Source organism: Rhinolophus sinicus, linkage group LG05, assembly GCF_036562045.2.
Source record: "Rhinolophus sinicus isolate RSC01 linkage group LG05, ASM3656204v1, whole genome shotgun sequence".
Classification (NCBI taxonomy): Eukaryota; Metazoa; Chordata; class Mammalia; order Chiroptera; family Rhinolophidae; genus Rhinolophus; species Rhinolophus sinicus.
In genome coordinates, this window is record NC_133755.1 from 108,957,681 (window position 1) to 108,984,422 (window position 26,742).

At 33.8% G+C, this 26,742-nt stretch overlaps 2 protein-coding genes across 2 annotated transcripts in view; both read left to right on the plus strand.

Annotated features, from left to right (window-relative positions):
• COL19A1 (collagen type XIX alpha 1 chain) overlaps positions 1 to 26,742 on the plus strand; it is a 313,236-nt gene that overhangs the window by 157,522 nt on the left and 128,972 nt on the right. Inside the window, exon 15 of the mRNA XM_019749266.2 lies at positions 12,272 to 12,325. Within this exon, the coding sequence (XP_019604825.2) occupies positions 12,272 to 12,325 (54 nt within the window). The remainder of the gene's footprint in view (positions 1 to 12,271; positions 12,326 to 26,742) is intronic.
• Positions 1 to 26,742, plus strand: part of FAM135A (family with sequence similarity 135 member A) — a 461,750-nt gene that overhangs the window by 25,517 nt on the left and 409,491 nt on the right. The gene's annotated exons all lie outside the window — the stretch shown is intronic.

Sequence of the window (26,742 nt, forward strand, 5' to 3'; positions counted from 1 at the left end):
CTTTCTATGAATTGCCTGAATTTGAATTGATGCTATTAGTCTAAAAAAGATTCATAATTCATATTAAATTCATTGTTAACTTTCTGAAACTGGTGATACAAGTCCATATTGGGATTTTTTAGGGCACTAGTGGGCCAGTAGGAGGAAGGCATTTGAAATTCTTTTGAAAATCAGTCCTGTTTTTAAATTTGTGGACAAAAGACTTATATAAATGGATTTGTTGATTAAAATGGAAGACGTTTCTATACTATAAAGCTATTTTTATTGACTCTGTGCAGAAATATAGTGGAGTTGATGCTTAAGGCCCTAGAAAGATTTATGTTTAGCCTCAGAGAAGATTTATGTTTTGGAAAACCTACCATCAGCTCGTTTGACAGGGAGGTGATTTATGTATCTTTCATTAGATGAATGATTTGAGAATAGCTCCTTCTGCCCTTCTGTTTATAGTTTACTTCTGTTTCAAAAGATATTTCAGATTGTTTTTATCGTAACTCTAAATTATACATTTAAAAACATAACAGTAAAATTGTCTTTCCTAAAAATGCTCTACATTGGCATTTTGGGACTTTCATGTTGAGATATTCAGCAATCTAGAAAAATACATTAAAGTGTATTTCAAATGCCATTAGAAAACTATAAAGTGGATAAGACTTTTGAAAAATTATATGCATAAAAATACATTTAAGTCATAAATCCACACAGAATTTAGTTTAATTCAATTCCACTCTAAGCATTTTTAAAAATTTTTTGGTAGACTCCTTATATAAAATGGGATCTATCTATAAAAGTGAATTTTTAAATGATTGCTCTCTAAAAGGATTAGAATTATATTTGTTCCAGTTAACTACCCCACTGGTTTTAACCAAAAATTCATGCAGTATAGCTTAGGAGTTATACAAACCCTGGATTCAAACTGCTTGGGTTTGAACCTTGCCATGTTCCTTGACCATTCTGTGCCCTAGTTTCATCATCTATATAATGGGATAATAATATTTCCTATTGTATGGTGTTATGATGATGATTAAGTTAATTATTAGGTTGGTGCAAAAGTAATTGCGGTTTAAAAAGTTAAAAGTAATTGCAAAAACCGCAATTACTTTTGCACCAAACAAATAGTATATGTAAATTTTTTTGAAAAATGACTGGCTCCTGGTAAATAGTATTTAACTTTTAACTAGTATTCTTACTGTTATGATGATTAATATTCAGTCGTAAAGATATCAATAGAAAAGAATCTAGAGGTTTTTATGAAGTCATTGCTAAGAAATGTTCCAGGAGAACTTTCATATAATTGCAGTATCTTTATGGGTAGAGTTCTTTCCTCGTAAGTAAACTAGTAAATGTAAACTAAATTGAAGTATTTTGTATTTTACCTCTGGTATAACCTCCACAGGGACAGTAATCTTGTCTATTTTATGCACAGCTGCACCCCCAGAGATTAAAAGTAGTTGGTGCACAATGCAACATATAGATGATGTAGTACAGAAATGTACACTTGAAACCTATATAATTTTACTAACCAATGTCACCCAATAAATTTAATAAAAATTAATTTGTTTTTTTTAAAGTAGTTGGTGCAGTATAGGTACTCACTCAATAAATATTTCTTTTTCATAGGTAGAGGAAACATTTTTCACTGATGAGCATATTATTAAAGTAAAATATTACCAAATCCTACAGTGAAAATATCTAGAGGATCACATAAGATCACTGACTTGAACATCATAATGAAGAAAAGATTCGCTCTTTCAGCAACCAAAGCTGATTAATTTAGGGCAGGTTGTCTGTCACCTTCTTCCACACTGAAAATTTTCAGCAGTGGTAATCCTGATGTCACTTATTACCCCTGATTATTATTTTTTTATCTGTCTGAGAGTCATGATGTTTGTGAGCAACTGGGATTATCTCCTTAATTGAAGAATCCTAACTTCTCTGTTCAATGTGCTGCAGACCTGAACAGAAGTTTTATATATTTTAATCCACTACTAAGTCATCTTTTGAGAAATAGTTAAAGAAACACTGGCTGAAAGGTCAAGAAACCCAGAACCTACCCTGAAATATGCAACTATTTTTATTTTTGTTTATTTATTTATTTTACCTTGGGCATGTCACCCACTAATATTTAGGGGTCCAAGCAGAAGGTTTTAAAGGTCATTTCCATGTCTAAAATTCTATTTTTTTCTCTTTTACATTTCCTAAGGAATTTTAATTTGTTTAGCCACCTATGATGCAACAGATATCCTTTAATGATATTTTTTCTTCAAACCCTCTCTGTTTCATCACATTATTTTAAAAGGTTAGAGATTAAATATACAAAACTCTTTAGTTAAATCAGATATATTCCCATTGTAAAGAAAGGTTTCACTTATCAGTGTCCTGAACGGTAAAAGGCATGACATTTTACCCTCCTCGTAAGGCACAGTGTAACCTGCCACAGTTTTATGGCCTGAGCCAGAGACAGAGGTGGTATTAGTCATGGCAGCATGAGCTTCATGTCTGCATTTGTCGCCCTGCTGCCAGGCCTCTGGAGTAGTAACCCAGGTAGGTACAGCATGTGCAGTAAGTTTGTGTCACAACTAAGGAACTCCAAGCTTAGGAAACCCAAATTTTTTCTCACATATTCAAAGAAACTGGCCCTTCTACCCAAAGGGAGGCATTATCTTTAATATTCTGAACAGTAAGCACATCTGCCCTTTGCTTTCCTATATAAACACCTCAAAAGTCAATAGTCCAGAACAAAAAGGCAATTAGCACCTCCCTCACAAGATATGGAAGAACATGAAAGACCCATTGTCTCCCAATCTCCCAACAATATTGAGCCATTTCTGTATTACTGTCTTGGCTTCTGGCAAATTCTCCTAGGAGTAGTATGCTATTTCACCAGCCAGTCTGATTAACAGTAAGCAACCAAGGCTGGGATGAAAACTGTTCTGTTTGTCCCATGTGGCATTTGATGAAGGCGACTAGTACCAGGACTCCAAGCAAGTAGACAAGGCCAACCTATAGTATTGGTCCCAACCATTTTCCCAGGATCCCAGACCCAACCAACTGAACAAATTCTATAAATTATCCAAGTTTATTTTAGGAAGCCAGATGATTTTCTCCTTAAGTTTCTGAATTGACCTTTCCCCTCGACTTGAGACATCAGTCCAAGTTCATCAACAAGGACATAGATTTTTATATATATATATAAAACGTAGAGACCCATACTGTCCCCAGCTTTAGCCCAGTGGCTACCATAAGAATGCTGAGTGAGCAGAATACTAAACCAAGTGGCCGTTATCTTTTTAATCTAGGACCATGTCAGTCAAGACAACGATAGTATCTAGGTGGCTGAGCCAGAATTAAATTTGAGTCATCTAGGTCCCCTTTGGACTAGGCAACCACCCGAAGGGTGAAAAGATAGTTCAGCACATGGAGCAGTTAGTGGCTCACTCACAAAACAAGTAGAAATGCAAAAAATTGGTGGAGAATTGTCTCCAACAACCAGCTCTTAGGCATTGTATCCCTTTTTAAACAAATCCTAGCAAATGGTTGTTCTTTCATTTACCACATCACTGCTAACTGCACTGCTACTTCATTTAGCTTCTGACCTACTCTAATCTTCATATGCCTTCTGGGACGTTGCTATTCTTACTTCCCTTCAGTCTGTGCTGTTCATTTTTTTTTAATTTCATTTTTATAGAATGACATCCTGTTTCACAACCATTTCTTAGTTTCCTAATATAGTATGTCCTGGAATGTTTAATATCTTTATGTATCAAAAATGTAAAGGCAGATCCTATGTCTTAAATTTGGTAAGACTGACTTGAAACCTCATTCTTGGACTAACGATGCATATTCAAATAAATCTTATGCTCCAAGTATTTCTTTGGAAGTGGAAGTAGAATATATTAGAAGTAGAATAGAGTTTTAGGGTCAGACATACTTGAGTTTAGAGCTCAGGTCCCCAACTTATTTGTAGTGTTATCTTTAGGAAGTTTGTTTTCTCATCTGTGAAAGGGAAAAAAATTACATTTCTTAGAGTTGTTAGAATTAAATAAAATAATTTATGTAAAATAAAGTGATGAATGGAATTCCTGACAGGCAGTATTTTTGTATGTTGTTCAATGCCAATTCTCTATCCTTTTTCTAATTTAATACTGTGAGTGTATGGAGGTTATTGAAGGACTTGTGGAAATGATGATGAAATGTTATAGAAAGGCTTCTACCTTTTGGTTATGTGCACATAGGAAAGTCTTTTTGTATGTTATTCACATTGTCCTTTTACTCACTATTGTTTGCTTGTTATAGCTTTAAATTAGTACATTAATTCTCAAATTATCTTGATTTGTTCACTTGATACACTATTCTTTTTCAGAAGCTTGAAAATAACTTTCTGAATGCAACATTTCATTGAAATATTAAGAAAACATTAATTGTAATTTACCTTTATGCCAACTTTCTAGTGTTTGATTGGTACCTTGAAAATTAAGTGGTTTGTTCCTGGCTTTGATAGCATCACATTCTGGTTATTTGTAAAACACATCATGTTGCCAACCCAGAAGATTGAAAAGTTACAAGGATACAACATCCTGGGGGGGTCTATGTGACACATCACAACTAATCTCATTAATGCCACTTGCACTGAACTGGAGTTACACTGACACAGCCTCAAGTTCTTCAATCTATCAAGCATATGTGATTATGTAGGGTAAATGTTTGACTCCTTTCTAAAAGGTTGTGTTTAAAGAAATAGTTGTATATAGACTGATTTGTCCATTAACATGCAATATAATTTCCACAAATAATGGAGGTATCTTTCAGATGTATTTACTGAGTCTCAGAATTCTAATATTTTCAAGGATTAATCTTTTTTGTCACTATAAAAACTGCTAGGATACATTTTCTCACTTAATAGCCACAAAATGCCTATACATAGACAATGTATCTACATTACCCATTGGTTAGTGCACAAATTACCAAATGCATTGTATAGTTAAGTCTTAATTCATAGGGAGTTCTCACTGGTCTTGTCAATTAAGAATTAACTGTTCAATGTTTAATCAGCTACCCTGGAATTTTTTCAAGTGTTCTGCAGAATTAACAAGGCTTATTCGATCTGTAAAGGCCATCTCCTTGGTTCTGCCACCAGTAAGCGCAAGTTGAAACTAAAGACAAAGTGATGATAAAAAATATATATATTTTACATGGTAATGATAGCCATTGTGTTAACCAAATTAGTGGCAAATTATTGCATTTTGAGAACAATTTCTTAACAGTAATAGCAATTTATTTGCTGTATACTTTAGGATAAATTGCCAGGTATAAAAATTAGGGCAATTCCTTGCTATTTCAAATGCTAAATTTGAATATGCATGCAATAAGTTAACTATGAGAATCAGTTTATTTGCCTTAATTAGTGCTTTAAATAAAATTTTAATGTTTTTCAAATCAGTACATTTATGTAGTTAAAAAACTAAGTACTGAAAATAATATACATCATATTTCAATACGTAGATCATTATATAACATTTGGAAAAACAAAGAGTTAGATTCTTTCATCACTCCTATACCAATAAAAATACAAGATGGATTGAAATTTGAAAAGTGAAGAACTAAACTGGAGAAGTCCTATGGAAAATACAGAAATTTAAAAGGAATTAATAAAGGATAACTTTATAAATATAAAAAAAGCCCAAAAAGTAAAAATGAAATTAGTAAATTTGATCACACCAGCAAATAGTCCCTGTGTGGCAAAAAAATATATAGATATAGATATAGACATATGCAAATGGCCAACTGGGTAAAAATATTTACAACTCATATCATCACAAAGGAATATATTTCCTAATATATAGATAGACTCCTACAAACAAGTTTTTAAAAAGACCAATAACCCAAAATGCAGACTATTATTTGATCAGACTAAATCATTAAAACTGAATCAATCATATTCTCTTTCACATAAATCGTTAAGATAGATGATACAAATGGATTTGACAGACCATGACCTATCAGTTTTCTTACTTGTTAATAGAGCCTTGAGCGAACAGAAATCAAACCATTTCATTTATTAGGTTAGGGCCAAAGTAAAGCAAATCTACATAGTTTTTCATAGTCAAGAAAAATTAAAAATATGAAATGATCAAAATATGAAATTACTTACAACAAATAAATGAAGGTGAGTCATGAATAATTACCAAATATGAAACTATATTATTTGAAATGGTATGTCATTTTAAGTAACTTCATTAGTTCTAATTCTTATTAATAAGTATATAAATTGATTATATCCTTTAATTTCTTCAGTTCATGTTGTTTTTCTGGAAAACTAAGTACTTAATCCCCACCAATAAGCTAAATTAAAGAATTAGGTTATATTTCTTTCTCTAACGAAGGACAAACACCTCCACATAGAACTATAGCATCTACTTTATAATACTACCACATAAGTATTAAAAATAACTTGAATTATTTTGGTATCAAGTGGGATTTATTGATGAATAATATCAGTTTCTAAATTGGAATTTCTGTAGCTATGGCAATTAATGTTCTCACTATAGCAGAAGTACCAAGAGAAGTATGAAGAATGAGAATCTTAGCAATCATTCATCCATTCCCAAAATGCAATCTGTTGTGCAAAACAATAAGCAAAGTATAAAGAAACTGAGGACATGTACAACTTATGAAATGGAATGTCTCAAAAAGGGGCAAAAATCATTGTTAGGAAAATTTCTGGTAAGTACATGTCCCACAGGATTCCAAATTTACAGACTATATATTCTATTATTTAATATATAATATTTCTAGTTTTATTGGCTGAATCAATAGTGCCTAGAACATGCTATTTCAGAATCTATATGATTAAAAATGATATAATTTCTTAATTCAGAAAACACAGAAAAAGAGTATTGTTAAAATTTATCCCTGCAACCAGATGGAACAATCATAATTCATTATGTCTCATGTCTAAAATGCTGCCAAGGCTTTCAAATGAAATTAAGTTGTGAAAGTACTACAAATGACCTCTATTTTTTAAATTGTTGAAGGTAGGATAAAATTGTCCATCCAGTTATGGAACCTGTTTACTGTAAATGATAATGATTGAAACATTCTTGTCCACACAAATATTTCATAGAGTTTTCTTTCTAGTGACAGCTCTTCTTATTCTACTCTTGTCAGTGTTACTGGATAGGTTTCAAACGGTGTTTCTTAGTATATGCAAGAGATTCTATTGTTCTTTATTTCAAAGATATGTATTTCCTAGTGTGCACTGGCAACTGCTTGTGATAAAATGATAGGCTTCTTAGATATGACGTAGAATTCCTTTTCTGAATACTTACACACCCTAAGGGAAATTCTTTCTTGTGTCATTATAATTCTGTGAAATAACATAAAACTGGTCAATCTTTAAGGTATTAACATAAGCAGCCGTAAGTGCCACTTCTCATAACTAATATGAAAATCTCTTCCCATGACTGGACTACACATCTGTTGTATATTGCTTACTTGCTTTTTGTCATTTGTTCTGATGTCTCCAACTTTTATAAAGTGTGTCCCCATTGTTCTCATAGTAAAGACATGAAATTTTCTATAAAAACAGATAAACTCTGTTTTAAATTTTAATTTTGTATAGTCTGTTTGAAACACAGAAAATGCCCTGGTGGTATTCTAAGAATTTGTTCAGTTTTTGCTTAATCTTATGTTCCAAGTCTATGAAGCGTGTTCTAAAGCAATAATCATAACACTTAAAGTACACTTACTTGCATAACATTTTCATTGAAGTCAATTTTAGGTATCATATGTTCTGCAACATTCCTGGCAAGGGAGTGCAAATAATATTAAAATGAAACTTCCCTTTTTTACTTCAGCTCTTTTCTTTGACTGAGAAGTTATGACTATATCTTGCCTCTTTTCACAAATGCAAATGTGTTCATTTGCAATTAACCTTCCCTATTAACTCTACTAAACATCTGCTATATTTGTTAAACACTTCAAATTTCTGTTCTGAACCAGTTAATTCTAAGTGATTTCCCAGTTAAATATTTACATGTGCTTCCATGATGATAAGCTCTAGCCTGTCGTAGATAATCAGCAGATTGTCCAGAGAGAGCTATGTGAAATGTAACACACTGTAATTGCTATCCTGGAACTCAGAAGTGTTTAGCTGGATTGAACTATTTTTGCATATTTTTTTATCCTAGCCAGAAGAGGTAACAGCCTTATGAATTCCTTTCTTGGTCAACATTTTTAACGTTCTGAATTCCATTAAAAAATGCTTGATAAACGTATGTAGATGTTTATATCATGAATGTCCTAATTACATTCTCAAACTTCTCTTTCTGAAAAGCAATAAATCTTTATGTTTGCTAAATTTTAGGAAAAACCCAATTTACAGTTATTTTCATGGCAGACTAAGAAAATGGAAAAAGTAGATAGAAATGGATAGGCATTATCCTTCAGCAAATTAAATCAAAAGAGAAGATAATGTGCCGATTATGCAAATATGCTTTGTGCATAAAGATACTTCAGATATGATTCTCTAAGTAGAAAAATGATATAAATTTGTAAAATCTCAAGTAGTAGTCAAAGATTTAAATAAGGTCCATATTAGAAATGAAGTCATAAGAACTGATCAGTTCTTAAAGGAACTGTAAGGCAGTTTTACTCTTAGATATCAGGGAATGAAATTATCTATCACTTTAGATGAGGAATGCTGACAAGACCAAAAGCTCTCTGATGTGGTATTTAAGTCCAAGTCCAAGTTTTGAAAATAAATTTGATTATATGTAGAGCAGAAACCAGTTTCTTTCCACCACCACCACCTCGTATTATTCTATCTCAGTGTTTTCTTCCTTATGATCCAATTTACTAAGTGTTTATTGAGTCTATCCTGTAAGTATTGCAGAAGATAGGGAAAAAAAAAATGATCCTCTGTCCTCTAGAATTCATAGTCAGCTAAGAAAATAAGTGAACTACACACATAATGGCATTTACAAGGCCAGGGTAAGAAAGGATTTTAGGAGGGGTTCTGAGACAAATGCTGAACTCTACCAAGATTAATTTAAGGAAGCTGGAGCTTAGGTATATCTTTCACAATAAGTGAAAGGTATAATTTTCACAGTAAGTGAAAAGTAAATCCATTCTTCAACTTTACTAAATGAAAGAAGTGAGCTGGATAATTATAAGTAATAAATCATCCCAAATTTTAATTTCTTCGTGAAAAATATGATTTTTCTGCAGGTGGTTTACTTGTGTTTTACTGACAATATTTACATTGTTTTTCTGTGTAACGGTCAGCTAATATTCGATTAATACAGCTCAAAAATATTTTGAACATTAATGCAACATGGCTAGGATTAAAAATTGGTCATGAATAATTAAAATAGTGAATAATCTATTGGAGATTAAAATTAATTTTCCAATTTTTCATCAAATTCCTAATTGGGTCCTAGACTTAACAAAGGTGAGTGTGGAGGGAGGATTCAGCATCATAAACATCCAGGAGGCACATAGTGGGTTTATGTACATGCGTGTACCTTAGCTTGCTATTAGGATTTTTCACACAAAAGGTTCTCATAAATATTTTTTAAACCACAGAATACATGTTATTAATAAGTCCGGTTTAATATTTTTGCATCATGTAGGCTGTTGTTATATAATTTCTCCAAAATGTAAAGAAAATTTAATTTTTGTTATATATGCCTCAGAATTAATTGTACTTCCTTGATGAATGTTTGGTGTGTGTATGTTTTAGTAACTTATGTTTAAAAACACTGTAAAAGCTATCAGCATTTGGATGGATATCAAAAATGTTATATATAAGTTTGACTATTCATGAAATGATAATAGTTTCCTAAGGGTAGGGAGAGTTTAATCTAGATCCAAGATTGTGTCAGTCTTGTAAATAATGACACAACTCCCTGTAATTATATTGTAATTAATGCTTGGTATATTAGGTTTTCATCATTTTTCTCATACACATTAGGAATGTATCATCCTAAAGTTGTCCTAATTAGCCAACTTTCCTTGGTTAAATAACATTTGGCAGATATTTTCCATAGCAACAAATTGAATCACTCTTTTCGTTCCCTGGTTTTTATTCCTGCCTAAATCAATAAGACATAGTCTCCACATGTCCTTATAACATTAAATTTTTCCAACAGTAGATAAAAGAAATGAAAGTAATAGATGCATACATTTTTATTAGTGTTTTGTGGAGGAGTCAGAAAGATTTGGGGAAACAGGATTATTGAAACATGTAGAATTTTTTTGTAAATAATGCTTTTCGAAAATGAGCTTCAATAATTTATACTAAATTTTGACAACTTTATTCAAATGAAACCTATCTGAAATTAAAATGTCTATAACTTTTTTATATTCAAAATAGAATTAGATGGTAAAATTATGCACGTTGCAACATGATGAAAATTTAGTTTCTATGAAAAAAATTAATATGTATGATAAATAATTATAGGTCGTCATAAGCACACCTGATATTTTAGTTTAAAGGTAGCCAGGACTTTTTTGTTTTAAAGGTCATATTATAAAAAGGAATACTCCTTTTTTAAAAATTAGGTAATGAAAGAATGTTTCTTCTATAATGAAAGTAAATTTGGATTTGTTTGAATATATTTTACCAGACTTCTCCTTTATTCCAAGCCATTTAAGTCATTTAATACATAATCATTTGGTCATAAATATTTGTAAAACCCTTTGAAAATTACTGCCTTTATCCAAAATCTTTTATTAGAATTAATTGACTTCCCAGCATAGATTTTTTTCACTCAGACAGTAGTAGACACATATCATGTTAAGTAAGATAACAAGTTCTACCTGTTGTTCTTAGAGCCTTGTGGGGAAAACAAATCATTACACGAATAATCATTTAAGTGAACTTATGATCAGTACTTTAAAGGACAAGGGTAAGGCACTATAAGACCGAAAAACCAGGCCCCGTCTCTTCATGTGGAAAATCAGGAACAGTCAGGCTGGGTTTTCTTAAGATCAGTTTAGCCGTGATGTGGAGAATGGTGGGGTCTGTTTCTAGTGCCAACTAGAAGCTCTTACAGATGATGAGCAAGCAAGACGGGATAATGAGCTGTAGAATGGAGAGAAATGGATGGATCCAAATATACTTTGGAGGTACATCAAGGAAGGCTTAGTCACTGAATGTGAAAAAGAAGTCTAAGAGAGGGAAGTATGGAGGATGAGTTCTAGATTTCTGGCATGAAGAAATACTAAGAGGATTTTGTGTGGATTTAGTGAGTTGAGGAATGCTGGAAGAGGATCTGGTTTTGGAGAGAGGATCCTACATTCGCTGTTTGATGTGTTCAATTTCAGATGCCCAGTGAGATAGGGGAGTGGGTATGGTCACGCAGGCAATTGGATATAAACTGGAGGTATAAATCTTAGAATTATTGGCCTGGAGAGTTCAAAACCCACTGGCAAGAGAATGTGGACTGAGAAGAAAATAAACCTAAATCTCCCACGTTTAAAGCTTGACTAGGGAAGGAGGAAGCATCAGGAGAGTAACTAAGAAAAGGCTTTCAGAGAGGTAACAATTTAGCAGTAACTGCCGAAGATTTTTTAAAACTAGCGGTATCATCATTTTGATTGTCGTGGTGAATTGGAATGCCTGTATAATAGTAACGGTCTGTAAGAATCAGGAGACTTGACTTCCAGATTATCCACATCTGGGATTTCCTGGGCCTTTTTATGATCTGACAAAATGGTTATTTTCCCTACCACTTGACAGTATTATGAGAAATTATTAAATAATGTGTATGATACTAAAAATTAAGTGCCATGAATATATATATGAATATATATGAATATATATATATATATATATATATATAAACATCATAACTGTTTTCTTAGAAGATATTAAACAGGTATCAATCAAAAATGTAGTTCTATCTATAGGATTTAAATGTATAAAGAGGCATTTTTTTCTGCTTGCAAATATCATTATCATTTATTTATGGAACGTTGGTGAAACATGATTCTGATCATATGAGGTTCATCACTGGAAATGAACATTGGACCTCACACCTGGTTTAGAACAGCCTTTTTTTCTTCCCTGAAGTTAACTATGAAGGTAAACCAGCCAAAGAAGGACAATTCATCATAATTAATATATTACATAGTCTCACCTTGGAAGAGCTCAAATCACTTTAAAAGTTTTATTTAATCAGTAAAGTCGGTATTAATTGTAACAGCATTCTTTGTGAGGCAGTTGTACATGAAACAGTCTATTAAAGTGTCCTTTTTTTCCCCCTCATAGGGTTCCCTGGGGATTCAAGGCCCCCAAGGTCCACCTGGAAAAGAGGGTCAGAGGGTAAGTAAGCATGGAACAACTGGCAGGCATTATTAACTCAAGTTTCTTATTTCTGAACACTAACAAAAATAAAACCAAAATATAGCAAGCAGATGGGCATAAGGAGAATAGCAGCTATCTGAAGGCTGAAATTTGAGATTTAGCAGAGACAATCCAGAAAATTCTATATATTTTCAAGATTGGCAGCACAAATGTACAGAGACAGTTTGGGTAAAATGAATTAATGGTAATTTGATCTAAAGCATATCTGGTCACATTTTGGGGGTTAGAGTTAAGCTGATTTTTGCAGAGTTAGGTTGATGGTTATCTTTGTGGAATTTCAGCCTGTTCGTGAATTTTGTAAAGATTGTGGATATTAACTATATTCTTAGCCAAATCAAATTATTGACATTAATGACTCTGAGATAAACTACATAGAAAGTGAGTAAATTGAACTTGCAATTGGGAGTATAGCAATTACCTTTGATCTCTAGCCAGGTATATTACGGTCCCCAGTAAAAAGAACCCCTGCAGTGATAATCAGTTTCTCTTAAACACTTTCAGCAACAGGGCACCCCATTCTTGTGGCTTATTGTTATTATTACTATGTTCGGATTATCTTTAAGTCTCAACATATTTTATGTATGCTTTCTCATATGACTATTATTAGTTTCTGTTACCTTACTGGTGAGGATTCTGTGGCTTAGAGTTCAGGAGACTTGCCTAAAATCAAAGAACTAATAAATATTAGAACCAGATCTTGAATTTGTGGCTTCTTTGTCTAGATCCCATATTCTCTTTTACTGTCCCAATATATTAACCCTAAATCTGTCTTTTAGTCACTATTGTTTGTTATTCCCAGTTCTACCCTCTGGCACATAAATTTGTTGCCTCAGATATATTAGAGTCCTTCAAGTATTTGAGGACCAGTGGTGTATTTTACCAAGGCTTACCTCTTATCTGGTTAATACAATGCCAATTCTCTTAATTCCTTCTCTTATTATATGAATTCTTGATCCACTAACATTCTGATAGTCTTTCCTAGGAAACACTCATGGACCTGCTGGGGGTGTCAGGTGGGACTGAACATATGTAGTCTTGTTTAGGACACAGAAAAATGTGGCCAGCAAACCTTTCACCAAAAGCAGCAGTATACTTCCATTGTGGCCCAAGACTGAGCCAAGGCTTCTGTGTACGGCATTGTACTTTGTTCTTTCTTTTAACTGACCCCTTTCACTCGAGCTGCTCTGTTTTTAATTATTGGTTTTTTGGCATTACAATTAAGATTCAATTAGGAAAATAAAATTGGACTGAATGATATCCAAGTTTGTTTAGTTTTAAAAATCTTATATCCAGTTATTATTCCCAGTGGCTAGTTCTGTGAACACAAAAGGGATTAATAAGTTTCGATGACTAAGAAAGGAATAATTTTGCAAATAATGGCTAACATTTATGGGCTACCTACATAATGTGTTAAATACTTCATAATTATTATTTAATTTATTCCTCACAATAGCCCTAAGAGGTAGGTTCTACTATGATCTTCATGGAGAAACTGAAGTTTTAAGCAACTAGGGTAGAGTACATTGCTAGTAAGTGCAACTATGCTGATATTTTAAAATTATTTACAAAGTAGTCATATTTGGGTTCTGCTCTAAACACCTGAGTGTACAATTGTAGTTTCCTCTTTAGCTCTCCAGCCCCTTTTCATTTAAGAGGTCATTAGTCCACCTGAATCAAAGTTTTAAATAGTCTCAGGGAAAAAATTAAAAATTACTTCTGTAGATCTGTGCTTTTGAGGCTGTCTTAAGCATTTAAGGCTTTGGAGGCAGAGGACTAGATGGAATGACCTTGTGAAGCTAATTTCCAGGCTTCTCATCCTGTTTTCCTACAGTGATGGCCAAAATGTCTATTGCATCTAGAGCCGTGTTGCTGAATTAAATTCTGTCTTCGGCATCCAGTGAACATTTTCCTTCTAGTAACACCCCTTCCTGGAAACTGAGTGATAAATTATACTCTCTAGGTAATATCCAAGATATATAAGGAACTCATGCAACTTAATAGCAAAACAAAACAAAGAACAATACCAATAACCCAATTAAAAAATAGGCAAAGAAACTGAATAGATTTCTCAAAGGAAGACATACAGATGGCCAGCAGGTATATGAAAGGTGTTTGACGTTGCTAATCATCAGGGAAATGAAAATCAAAACCTCAGTGAGATGTTACAGCTGTTAGAATGGCTATTATCAGAAAGATGAAACATAACAATTTGTACAGATAGTGTAGGGATATCTGTATTCCCATGTTCACTGCAGCATTATTAATAATGGCAAAGGTATGAAAATAATCTAAATGTCCATTGACAGATGAATAGATAAAGAAAGACAGAATTTATATATATATATTCTGGAATGAACTATTAATTACCCTTAAAAAAGAAGGAAATCCTGCCAATGTGGTTGTGATAACATGGATGAACCTGGGAGACATTATGCTAAGTGAGATAAGCCAGACACAGAAAGACCAATACTGCATCTTCTCACTTATATGTGGAATCTAAAAATATCTAAATAATAGAAACCGAGAGTAGAATGTTGGTTATGAAGGGTTGGGGGAGGGGGATACGGGGAGATGTTGGTAAAGGGGTACAAAGTTTCAGTTAAGCAAAGAAAGTTCTGGAGATCTAATGTATAGAATGGTAACTATAGATTACCAATACTGTATTGTATATTTGAAATTTGCTAACAGGGTAGATATTAAGTTTTCACCACACATAAAAAAGGTAACTGTGAAATGATAGATATGTTAATTAGCTTGATTGTGGTGAATATTTCACAATGTATAAGTATATCAGATCATCAAGGTTGTACACCTTAAATATATACAGTTTTAAATTATCAACTATAACTCAATAAAGTAGAAAATAATAATAAACAAATATTTAATTTCTACTCCAAAAAAATCTTACACTCCCTAGATTTGAGATGGCGGAGGGGTGTGTGTGTGTGTGTGTGTGTGTGTGTGTGTGTGTGTGTGTGTGTTAAGAACATTTAATCTAAGATATACACAGTGATATTGCACTTTGGACTTGTACTGATATTGCACTTTGGACTTGTACTGTTGTTTTAATAAAAACTTCTGCCAAGTCAGATCTTCACCCATCCTGTTATTGCACAGTTACCTTTTTGAATCACATTGTTGAATGATTCATTGTTAAATTTCATCTTCTGGATTTTAGTCCCTAATACCGTTCTGGGTTTTTTTTAATTATTATTATTGTTCTGTAGAAATAGCTCCCAGCTTTACATCACCTTAAATTTTGATAAGCCTACATTAAAATCATTGATAAATCCTGAATAGAACAGGGTCTGACAGCTCTATGTAACACCAGCAAAGGCTGCCATCTTGTCTACCATTGATATTCTTGTGGCATGATAATCAAAACATGTACAAACATATTTGAAATCTACATCCTTCCCACCCACATTTCTTAATTTGACTTGTAGTATAATTATGAGAGTCTTTATAAGACTAACTGAAATGAAAAAATATTCAAATGACGTTTTTTAAAAATAACAATGCTTCAAATTGAAATTGTACATTAGCAAAGCTTACATTTCAGAAAGTGGGTTAAAGAATAATTTAAACTTATGCATTCTTCATGATAATTATGGAGGAATATATTCAAATGGTAAAGTTCAACCACTGTTTTATGCAAATTTATTCCATTTATAAATATGTATAGTCTAGATAATTTTATATTACTTTAATTTTATCTTTTATCAAGAGTAACAGTGTTAGAAATGAAGAGTGTAATAGAATTTTAAATATGCTGTTAAGCATGGTTTGTCATTACTACTGCTCTTTTACAATTGTATTAATAGGGGAAAGTAGCTAGAGCAGGTATTGTTGACATTATCCACATTACAAATGATTATTTCTAAATATACTCAGTGATTTATTCTGCTTTATAAGTTCCTTGAAATGGACGCAAATTCAATTTAAAAATGAACACTCTTACATATTTACGTTTAGATCCATATTAGTGCCACTCCCTCCCCTATGCAAGAGTTAGGTTACTACTCAGCTCTTTTAGACATAATAGTATTTTTATGTATGTGTGTGTGTATACACACACACAGAGACATACCCACATACTGAAAGCTAAGGCCAGTAATTTTCCGTTTGATTGAAGTTTGCAAAAGAAAACAACAGAAAAATCTATAAATCTAAAATTAATTTTATTGACTCATTGTCAAGAAACTCTTATATTTTTATTACAGCTGTTTAACCAGGAAGGAATTGACTCTCGTTAAGTTCATTGTAATAAAATATAAAATATGTTTCTAAGGAAAGCAGAGCATTTAATTTTAAATTCCTTTTGCTTTTCTATTTAACCCTTTGAGTAGTGTTTTCAATAAGCACAATAAAAATATGTTTTTTTTCCAAGTAGCACACCAAATTTCTGTTTGAAATTTTCATTAGTTAATTTTATTCTTTTTATTGTCTTTAAAGCTGCTAAGTCTTAGATTATAAAGTGTTATTTTAATAAAATATAGTAATAGTAAACCTCTTGTACTTAAAAGCTGCTCTTAACCTCAACATGGCTGGTGGTGATACCTACATCTGAGATTTGTGGGCTTCGTTATTTTTAACCTCCTGATTTTCTTCTTTGAATCTTTTAGATGCCATTAAACTTTTTTCCACTTTCTTATCTTTTTGAAGTCCTACAAGTAAGACATTTGGTTGGCATATTTTTGAGACTCACATTCTTTATAGATTAACACAATTTAAAAAATTCAGCTAATGTTGACTGTTGACCCTAAACCACAGATTACAAGGTATTAGAGAACAGTAAGGAGAACACCATGGGCTATCACCTACCTGCAGGCGAAGAGTATGGCCCGTGATGAGGAGAGGAGGGCCAGGAGGGGGACCAGGACACTGCAGGGCCGAGAAGTCAACAGAAGACAGTTTCAAGGTGTAGGGAGGGTTCAACGGATTAAAATTTGAACACAGCTTGGGGGAGACATGATGGGTAAGAGAAGAAGTGGCTGGAATTGGTGCCAGATGAGAAAGAAGTTTTAGTTGAATGATTGGGAGAGCACTGGAATCAATGATTGTTAAGAAAAAGTGTGAAAGAATTAGGGGGTGAATTGTGAGGAAGGAGTGGCAGCAGTAGGCACTCTGGTGGAGGGATAAGGACAGGAACCTGATGGAAGCCCAGAAAAGGATCTTAGCGAAACGAAAAGTGGAGTGTTTCAGGCAGCTAAGCACATTCATAGACATTTACATGAAACATCTCAAAAGAACTGGCGTTTATAAACATTCCCTCTCAAATATAGATTCCTCATAGGATTTTCTAATATTCCTAATAGAATCTCCCAAACTATAGAAACTTATTATTATTTTAATATAACCTTGGATTTCTCCTTTATAGTTAAATGAAATATACGTTTGAATAATCTCAGGGTTGGTGTTTAACTCCTAAGGGCTTTTGGAAAGAGATCACTTCTAGGTCTCTGAAAATACATTTATTGGTGAATCAACAATGTTACTTCCCCAAACAAAAATTTGTTTGATTGAACCAAAATGACACATCACTCTTGCACTTTGTTGCCGGATCCTAAACAGAAATTTTAAGTTCCGTACCATTTTACTCCCATACATGTTCTCTCTCAGTTCCGCTTCTGTCTGTATCTTCATTTTTTTTTTGGTTTTGTTTTGTTTTGTTTTACCATTTCACCTGTGTTTTAAAAAAATTTTGTTCAATTTATTGGGGTGATATTGGTTAGCAAAATTATGTAGGTTTCAAGTGTACAATTCTATAATATTTCATCTGTATATTTCATTGTGTGTTCACCACCCAGAGTCAGTTCTTCTTCCATCACCATATATTTGGCCCCCTTTATCCTCTAAAACCACCTCCTCTCCCCCCTTACCCTCTGGTAACCACTAAACTGTTCTCTGTTTGTTTCTGTTTGTTTGTTTGTTTTGTTCATGTGTTGTTTTCAGATTTATATCCCACATGTGAGTGGAGTTATGTGGTTCTTGACTTTTTCTGTCTGACTTATTTCATTTAGCATGATAATCTCAAGATCAACCCATGTTGTTGCAAATGGCAGTAGTTCATCTTTTCTTATAGCTGAGTAATCTTTTATTGTATATATGTACCACATATTCTTTATCCAATCATCTATCAAAGGATACTTTCGTTGTATCCATGTCTTGGCCACCATAAATAAAGCTACAATGAACATTATATCTTTACTGATAAATGATTTCAGACTTTTCTGGGTAGATACCAGGAGAGGAATTGCTGGATCATATGGTAATTCTATTCTTAATTTTTTGAGGAACCTCCATGCTGTTTTCCATAGTGGCTGCACCAATTTACATTCCCACCAGCAATGTATGAGGGGTCTTTCTTCTCTACAACCTCTCCAACACTTGTTATTTCTTTGTCTTGTTCTTAATAGCAATTATAACAGGTTTGAGGTGGTATTTCATTGTGGTTTTGATTTGCATTTCCCTAATAGTGAAGTTGAGCATTTTTTCATATAATCTGTCAGCTGTTTGTATGTCTTCATGTTCAGGTCCTTTGCCCATTTCTTATTTGGATTGTTTGTTTTGGTTTGTTGAGATGTATAAGTTCTTTATATATTTTGGATATTAGCCCCTTTTTGGAGGTGTTGTTTGTAAGTATCTTCTCCGATTCTGTTGGTTGCCTCTTTGTTTTATTGATGGTTTCATTTGCTGTGCATAAGCTTTTTAGTTTGATATAGCCCCATTCATGTTTTTGCTTTTACTTTCCTTGCCTTTAGTTCAAATTCATAAAATCCTCTCTAAACCCAAGGTCCATAAGTTTAGTACCTATGCTTTCTTCTACACAAAGTATTGTTTCAGGTCTTATGTTTAGGTCTTTGAGCCATTTTGAGTTAATTTTGGCATATGGTGATAGATAGCAGTCTAGTTTCAGTTTTCTGCACAAGCTTTCCAATTTTCCCAGCACCATTTATTAAAGAGGCTTTCTTTTCTCCATGGTAAGTTTTTGGCTCCTTTTTTGAAAATTATCTGCCTATATATATGTGCGTTTATTTATAGGTTCTCAATTCTATTCCATTGGTCTCTGTGTCTGTTTTTCTGCCAGTACCATGCTGTTTTGATTACTGTCACTTTCTAGGATAAATTGAAGTCAGGGAATGTGACACCTCCATCCTTGTTCTTTTTTCTTAGGATCACTTTGGCTTGTCATGGTCTTTTGTGATTCTATACAAATCTGATGATTTTTTCTATTTCTTAAAAAAAAATGCCATTGGTATTTTGATGGGGATCACATTAAATCTGTATATTGATTTACATCATGATAAAGTGGGTTTCATTCCAGGGGCACAAGGATAAATCAACATATGCAAATGTATCGATGTGATACACCACATAAACAAAGAAAAGGATAAAAATCATATGATTGTATCAATAAATGCAGGAAAAGTATTTGACAAGACATAATATTCATTTATGAGTAAAACACTTAATAAAAGGGACATAGAAGGAAAGCACCTCAACACAATAAGGGCCATATATGACAAATCCTCAGCTAATATCATCTTTAATGGTGAAAAACGGAAAGCTTTTCCTTTATGATCAGGAAAAAGACAGGGATGCCCCCTCTCACCACTATTGTTCAACATAGTATTGGAAGTCCTAGGCAGAGCAATCAGGAAAGAGAAAGAAATAAAAGTCATCCAAATTGGGAATGAAGAAGTTAAATTGTAACTTTGTGCAGATGACATGATTCTTTATATAGAAAACCCTAAATATTTTACACACACAAAAAAAAAAAAAAACTATTAGAAACAAATAAATACAGTAAAGTTGTAGGATACAAAATCAATGTACAAAAATCCATTGTGTTCCTATATATTAACAATGAAATTTCAGAAAAAGAAATGGAAAAAACAATTCCTATTGCAATTGCAACAACAACAAAAATACTTAATAGTAGTAACTTAACAAAGGATGTGAAGGACCTATACACTGAAACCTATAAGACATTATTAAAAGAAATTGAAGAAGACACAAAGAAATGGAAAGAAATTCTGTGTTCGTGGACTGGAAGAATGAGCATAGTTAAAATGGCCATTTTATCCAAAGCAATATACAGATTTAATGTGCCTTTGTTTTGTTTTCCTCTCCAAGCAAAAACGTTTTTTGTTTTTTTTTACATCTCCAGGCAACCAACCCTTTTTCCAATGTTTTTGTACAGATTTTACTTTCCTTTGAAGTGCTTGCGCTAAGCTTGCTTTGACACCTGTGTCTGGGTTCAGGATTCCTTGCATTCTAAGCAACACGTAGAACCTGAGAGCACTTAGTCCTCACCCCTATCAGGACATGTCCCTTTTTACCAGCCCAGGCTTGACAGTAAAGGAACTGGGTCATATTTCTTCAACAAGGTAGGAATCTGATGTTCAGTCCTACAAAAGCGTGGGAGGGTAAGGCAGGCTGTATATCTGCTGGCTTCTTAGGGTACAAGCAATATGCAGTATAAAATGGTTGCAGCACAGGCTCTAGGGCCAGACTACCTGTATTTAAGTCCCAGCTTTACCACTCATTAGTTGTGTGCCCTTAGGCAAATTCTTCAGCCTCCCTGTACCTCAGTTTCTTCATTTAGAAAACAGAGACGCTAATAATGTCTACTACACAAGGTTGTTATGAAGAGTGTGCTGTGTGGTCTTAGCTATTGTTAGTATTCTCAACCACAGCCTGGTGATCTGATGCTTTTTGTAGAAGGGAAGGCAAGTATATAACTTCAGACATTCAGACTTGATTAAAGAGATGTCTAATTGGTCAAGAAAAATATTTAGGGTAAAATGACTCTTTTCATTACCACTGCATTGAACCCATTTGATTTCACTTTTACGTGAAATCTTATTTTATCTGGATGTTCATGTCAATGTTCTACTACCCCAGAAACTTTACGAGGCCCAGTGTTGATCCAGCTTCATAATAAAATTAAGTTTCTCAAAAAATTTGCAAATGTGGATTTGTCCTTTTCCTGAAAGAAACAGGTGAGGATTGGTGTCCTTATGGTGGAGTAGCTGTTAATGCATAAATTGTTCTGATCATGCATAAATTCACCAAGATGTTTATGGAAAAATGCTTTGTTTTCCTTCGGGCTTATTTGTTTCTGAACGATTTAGGAGCATTTTTTAAGATGATATACTAACATAAATTATGTTCTAATAATTCCAGGGTTATATCAATCTCCTTAGGAAAAAGGACAACAAAATCACTGCTTCTATGAAATCAACATATACTGTAGGACTCATCTAAGCAAAATTTTCCTTGAGCTGATTTGTCTGTATGGGGCTTGATATATTTTTAAAGTGAAATTATACCCCAATAGTCTAGTTATATTCAGCAGAACCTTCATAGAACACAGCAAATCAGTAAAGCAGGTTGGAATTGCCACCCATATCACATAGAAACAATTTCTTCTCACTTTAGGATAGCTTATTCCACAGTACTATTTCCACAGCTATAGAATGATCTCATAGTTTCAATGAAGCAAGTTCAGGTAAAATAATTTAACTATAGTTGCCATTAAATTATTTTACATAGGCCTGAATTTTGGGGATGAGCCTTATGAAGAAAAGAATGAATAGTGATGAATTTTCAGCTCAGGAAGTAATTTGGTTGGCTGCACATTAAGATGAGAGGGAAATATAAGATTGTCTTCCTATCTGTATGTGTTAAAACTGACATTGACCTGTAAAATGAACAGTGAGTGTATCCATAATTCTGCTCACTCACTAAAGCTATGACTAGTGTTTTGTACCAAGATTTGTATTGCTAACAGGAAAAACATCAACAAATTTTAAATAAAGTACTAGGTAGAATATTTTTTGCTTTGATCTACATGTAAATGTATAAATATACATTTTGTGAATAACATTTTAGAGGTTTTACATTCTACAACCAGCACTTCATGTTTATTGCACATGTTTAAACTTCCAATTTACTTCCTATGAAATTTCCTAAGTATGTCTCCCTGAAGATAGCTTGAGAGTTTACAAGAGATATCAAGAGATATTTATCCTATCTGACATTTCTAGATGGGTAACTAGGAAATCATGTACCCTGTTCAGGTCCCAAGAGCTATGCAACTTTCCCCCAACACCTTACTAAAATTTACAAAACCAATAAGATTCAGAGGATAAAAATGATCAAATCTACATTGACTCCTGCATTCCTGTTTGCAGTTTCATAGCAGACTTTGGGGAACCTTCCCTATTGTTCTGATGCCTGATATTGCTTGCTTTGCCTTTACTTGCTATGTTTCTAGAAACTCTCACCATTTAGGATTGTCTAGTTATCCCCAATTTACCTATGAGACTATGAAAATTAACACATGTAATTGAGAAAACTCATATTGAGTTAACTTAGCCATCTGGGGAGAAAAATATACTGTAGTATGCATTTTACCGTATAATAAATCTTATGATGGTTTATTTTGCATTTGTATTTCCTTATATTAGTTGCCATTTCTACTAGGAACATAAGGCATTCAAACATTATGAGCATCTGTCATATATCTCATGTATAGATTATGCACATTTATAACCTGACTTTATTTGTTCTTTGTTATGTGCTTTGGATGTTATATGTTCTGTAACATGTTATTGGATGTTATATGTTATGTAAATATAAAGTCATCTATATGTTTCCATTGTTTTATTCCTTTTTTCAGTGAAAAATGAGAAATAAGTACAGAATATAAAAATCACGTAATAGTCTTCTTCCTTTTGTCATATGATAAATTTCTCAGAGCAAAAGTGTATCATTTACTACTTTATTAGGTTGGTGCAAAAGTAATTGCAGTTTAAATTGCAAACACCACAATTATTTTTGCACCAACCTTATAACTTCCTGTGCTTTGTCCTAACTGATGAGGTCCCAACTAGCATCTGATATACTATTAAGCATGTGACTTTACCATCAACTGTTTCACTTCTTCAGGTGTGATTTAATATTTGTGAGATTTCTTAATAGCATTTCAGGGTTCTTTTCGGTTAGATGCTTCTCAAGATTATAGAATCAGAATTTCAGAGAACATTGAAAAAAACTCAAAGAATGACATTGGTCTGCTTTACCTGAAAATGTGTACTTCACAATTTTCACCTAACGTCCTGCCCCCCGAATACTCCTGATCACTCTAGGTTGGTATTCTCCAAAGCTGCATCAAATATAGTTTCTGAAGCAGTGGAGTAAGGCAGGGAAGGAGGCTAATATATATTAATGCCAAACAAATGTCCACAAGGGAGTAGTTATATAGCAAGGACAAGAATGCTCCACTTTTGCCCCACACTCTGTGATTGGAGGGAAAGATAAATCAAAGGAACAAGATGCTGGGCAAGAACTTCTAGCTCAATCTAAATAGAATCAGATGAAAAAGAGACACAGTAAGAGATGTAGCCCAGACTTTGTGAGAACAAGCCATTCCTTAGATAAAGTTAAATATCACATCTAGTTAATGGCAGTGTGACCCCCCTGGTCCATTGTGGTAAACTTCATTCTAATTAGTGAGTCTCCGCAGTGCACTTGAAACAAAGACACACAGCCCTGGAAAGGCTGTAACAAGAAAAAGATTGTAACCAAGGTTTTATTCCAGTAATATGCATCTAGATTATTAAACCACAAGGAGGTGAGGTTCTTATCTATTTTACATGAGGGGTCAAGTGACACTGTTTGTATTGTAACAGAATAGTTGTAAAAGCTATCTCTGTTATTTGGATTAGTAAAGAGGCAATGTTTTATGTTTTACAAACAGGATGCTGAGTCTGAACGGTTTATTTGTTTATGTGAATAGACCCAATAGTTGGTGTCTGCTATAGAAGAAGAACCCCATTGCACAGGACTCCTTTAAACTGGAGACACCCAGTTCCTGAGTCTTGGAGAGGCTGGGTGGCTTTAGAGAGATGGGCCTGGGAGAAAGTCCCATTTCAGGGACATCAAATTCTGTGCATTTTAGAGGTGAAAAGGAACTGTAGTGTCATTTCCATCCACTAGATAATAAATGTGGACCAGAAACATTCAGCAATTCTCCAAGATTGCAGGGCTATTAATCTCTTTATTCTATATGATGAGCACGCACTGTCTATTTTGTGGTCCCATACCACAATCCAGATTTGTATGTCTTTAAAATGGAGAATATTGAGAAATTTGACCAGAGCCACTTTATTTTTCTAATTAAGGCCACATGTCATAAAAGACAAATGTAGATAGGTACCATTGGTCTTTTTGTGGGCTCTACATATTGTGAAAGCTGTACATTCTGTCCCCGTGCCCTGCGTATCCTGCACCAACAGTTGGGAACCAGCATTGCATGGTCAGTGGGGAACTGGGTTGGAAGTCAGAGCTGCTCTTTATCCAGTTGTGGGATTGGATTAATTTATGACTGACTCAGACAAGTCACTCAAGATTCTAATCTAAATTTATCTGTTTCATCAAATTTAGCTCTCAGGTATATTATGGGATTAAGCCAAAAGCACTTTGTAAGCATTCTGGTGACAGATATTCCATGAAAGAGTGTTATAAATATTACCTACTTAGCCACAGAAACACTTAAAGAGAATGGAAAAGAAGACACTTTCCGCCTAAGTGGCAATATGCTAATAATCCTGCATCAGTATCTTTATTCAGAACATCACACTGAACACATTAGTAGCTATTTGATACATTTGCCATTGGAAATGTCAAGGGAAAAGTTATTTATCCATTTGGGATACTAAATATATAGGTGGATGGCTGCCAAAAGCAATAATTAATCACATTATTAATCAATTTGGAAAATATTAACATGTAAGTTTTCAGAAACACAGAATATTTAAACCATGAAACATTTTTATGGCCTAATGACTTTGAAAGCCAGCAAATTATGTTTATAATAAATAATACAAGACCTTAACTTTGTAGAACTCCATAGTATTTTGACTTACCTTAGGTGATAGCATAGAATTCTCAAAGCAAGTTTAATTTTATAGCACTTTAGTTTTTCCAGTACATTATATTTCAATTTGCAGGGGAAAGTAGAACCACTGAAAATAAATGTGATTTATTTTGCAAAACAAATGTGAGTGCCTGTTTTGTGTGAGGTACTATGGAAATTGGCTTAAGTTGGGTTTCCCTAAAAACAGAATCTAAGATGGGATTCTTGTGCACATGATTTTCAACAGAAACATGAAAGAAAATGAGGGAAGCAGAAAAAGGAAGAGGAATAATGCAGGCAAAAAAAAAAAATGATTTCAGAAGTATAGTCTCAGCCTAATCCCACAAGGCACTTTGGAACACCACAGAATTTATCCTACTTTGGGGCAAGGGGCTAGGCTTTTGATTCCCACTGCATTGGATGGAGATAGGTGCAGTTACTTCTCAGGTATCTCCAGGCAAAGCAGCTCTCATAGACTAACGCAAACCTCTGGAGAAGGGTGCAGGCAGAAGCCATTAGCAGCCAACACCCATAGTAGTTGGGTACCAGACAAACTTGGCACCTACAGCATCTGCACCAGAGGTGGAATAAAACACTATCCTGAATCTTACGAAAGCAGCATCCTCAGTGGCTTTTGAGTAGGAGTGAAGGCATGATGAAAACTTTGATACAATTAACCTTATCCCAAGAGAGAGAAAGAAAAAGGGATAGAGGGAGGGAAGGAGAGAGAGAGATAGATAGATAGAGAGAGAGAGAGAGAGAGAGAGAGAGAGAGAGAGAAAGAAAGAGAGGTTGTGTGTGTGTTGTGTGTGTGTGTTATTCTTTCAGTTATTCTCTCAGTCTAATCAATAAGTAATTAAAGGCTAAACTAAGATCATGCTTATGGAAACAAAGTGAAATGACCAGATGGGACAGACATCAAGGAGAAAGAATGAGCAGAGAGACAAGGCAATGGACTTATGTATCAAAAGTGATTACTGAAATATCAAATCTGAAATAGTGCCAGTGTCTTTATCCAAAGTAGAAAACACTGGAGGAAGTGAGTAAGTTTCAAGCCTAATAGCATTGGAGCTGCTGAAAGGATTTGCAAATGGAAATACTCCAGCCTCTTTAAACCAAGATTGTGTTCATAAGAAAAAGGACAGAGTGTACTATTAGGAATTCATCGATTTATAGGTGTTAAATGAAGCGATAGGATGGCCAAAGGAAAGACTATACAAAAAAAAGACCTGAGGGAAGAATCTTGAAATTAGGGTGAAACTATATAAAGGAGTGCGTGGGGAGGTGAATGAGAAAGTTAAAAGTATAGAGAAATAGAATAAAAGAAAATTTTTGAAAACAAGAGAATGGTCAACCAATTGGAAACGCTTTATAGGGATCGCGGGGGATGGACTCTGAGGCAAAGCCATTGGTGATCTTGAACAAGGCTGGTTTCTGAGTGGGTATG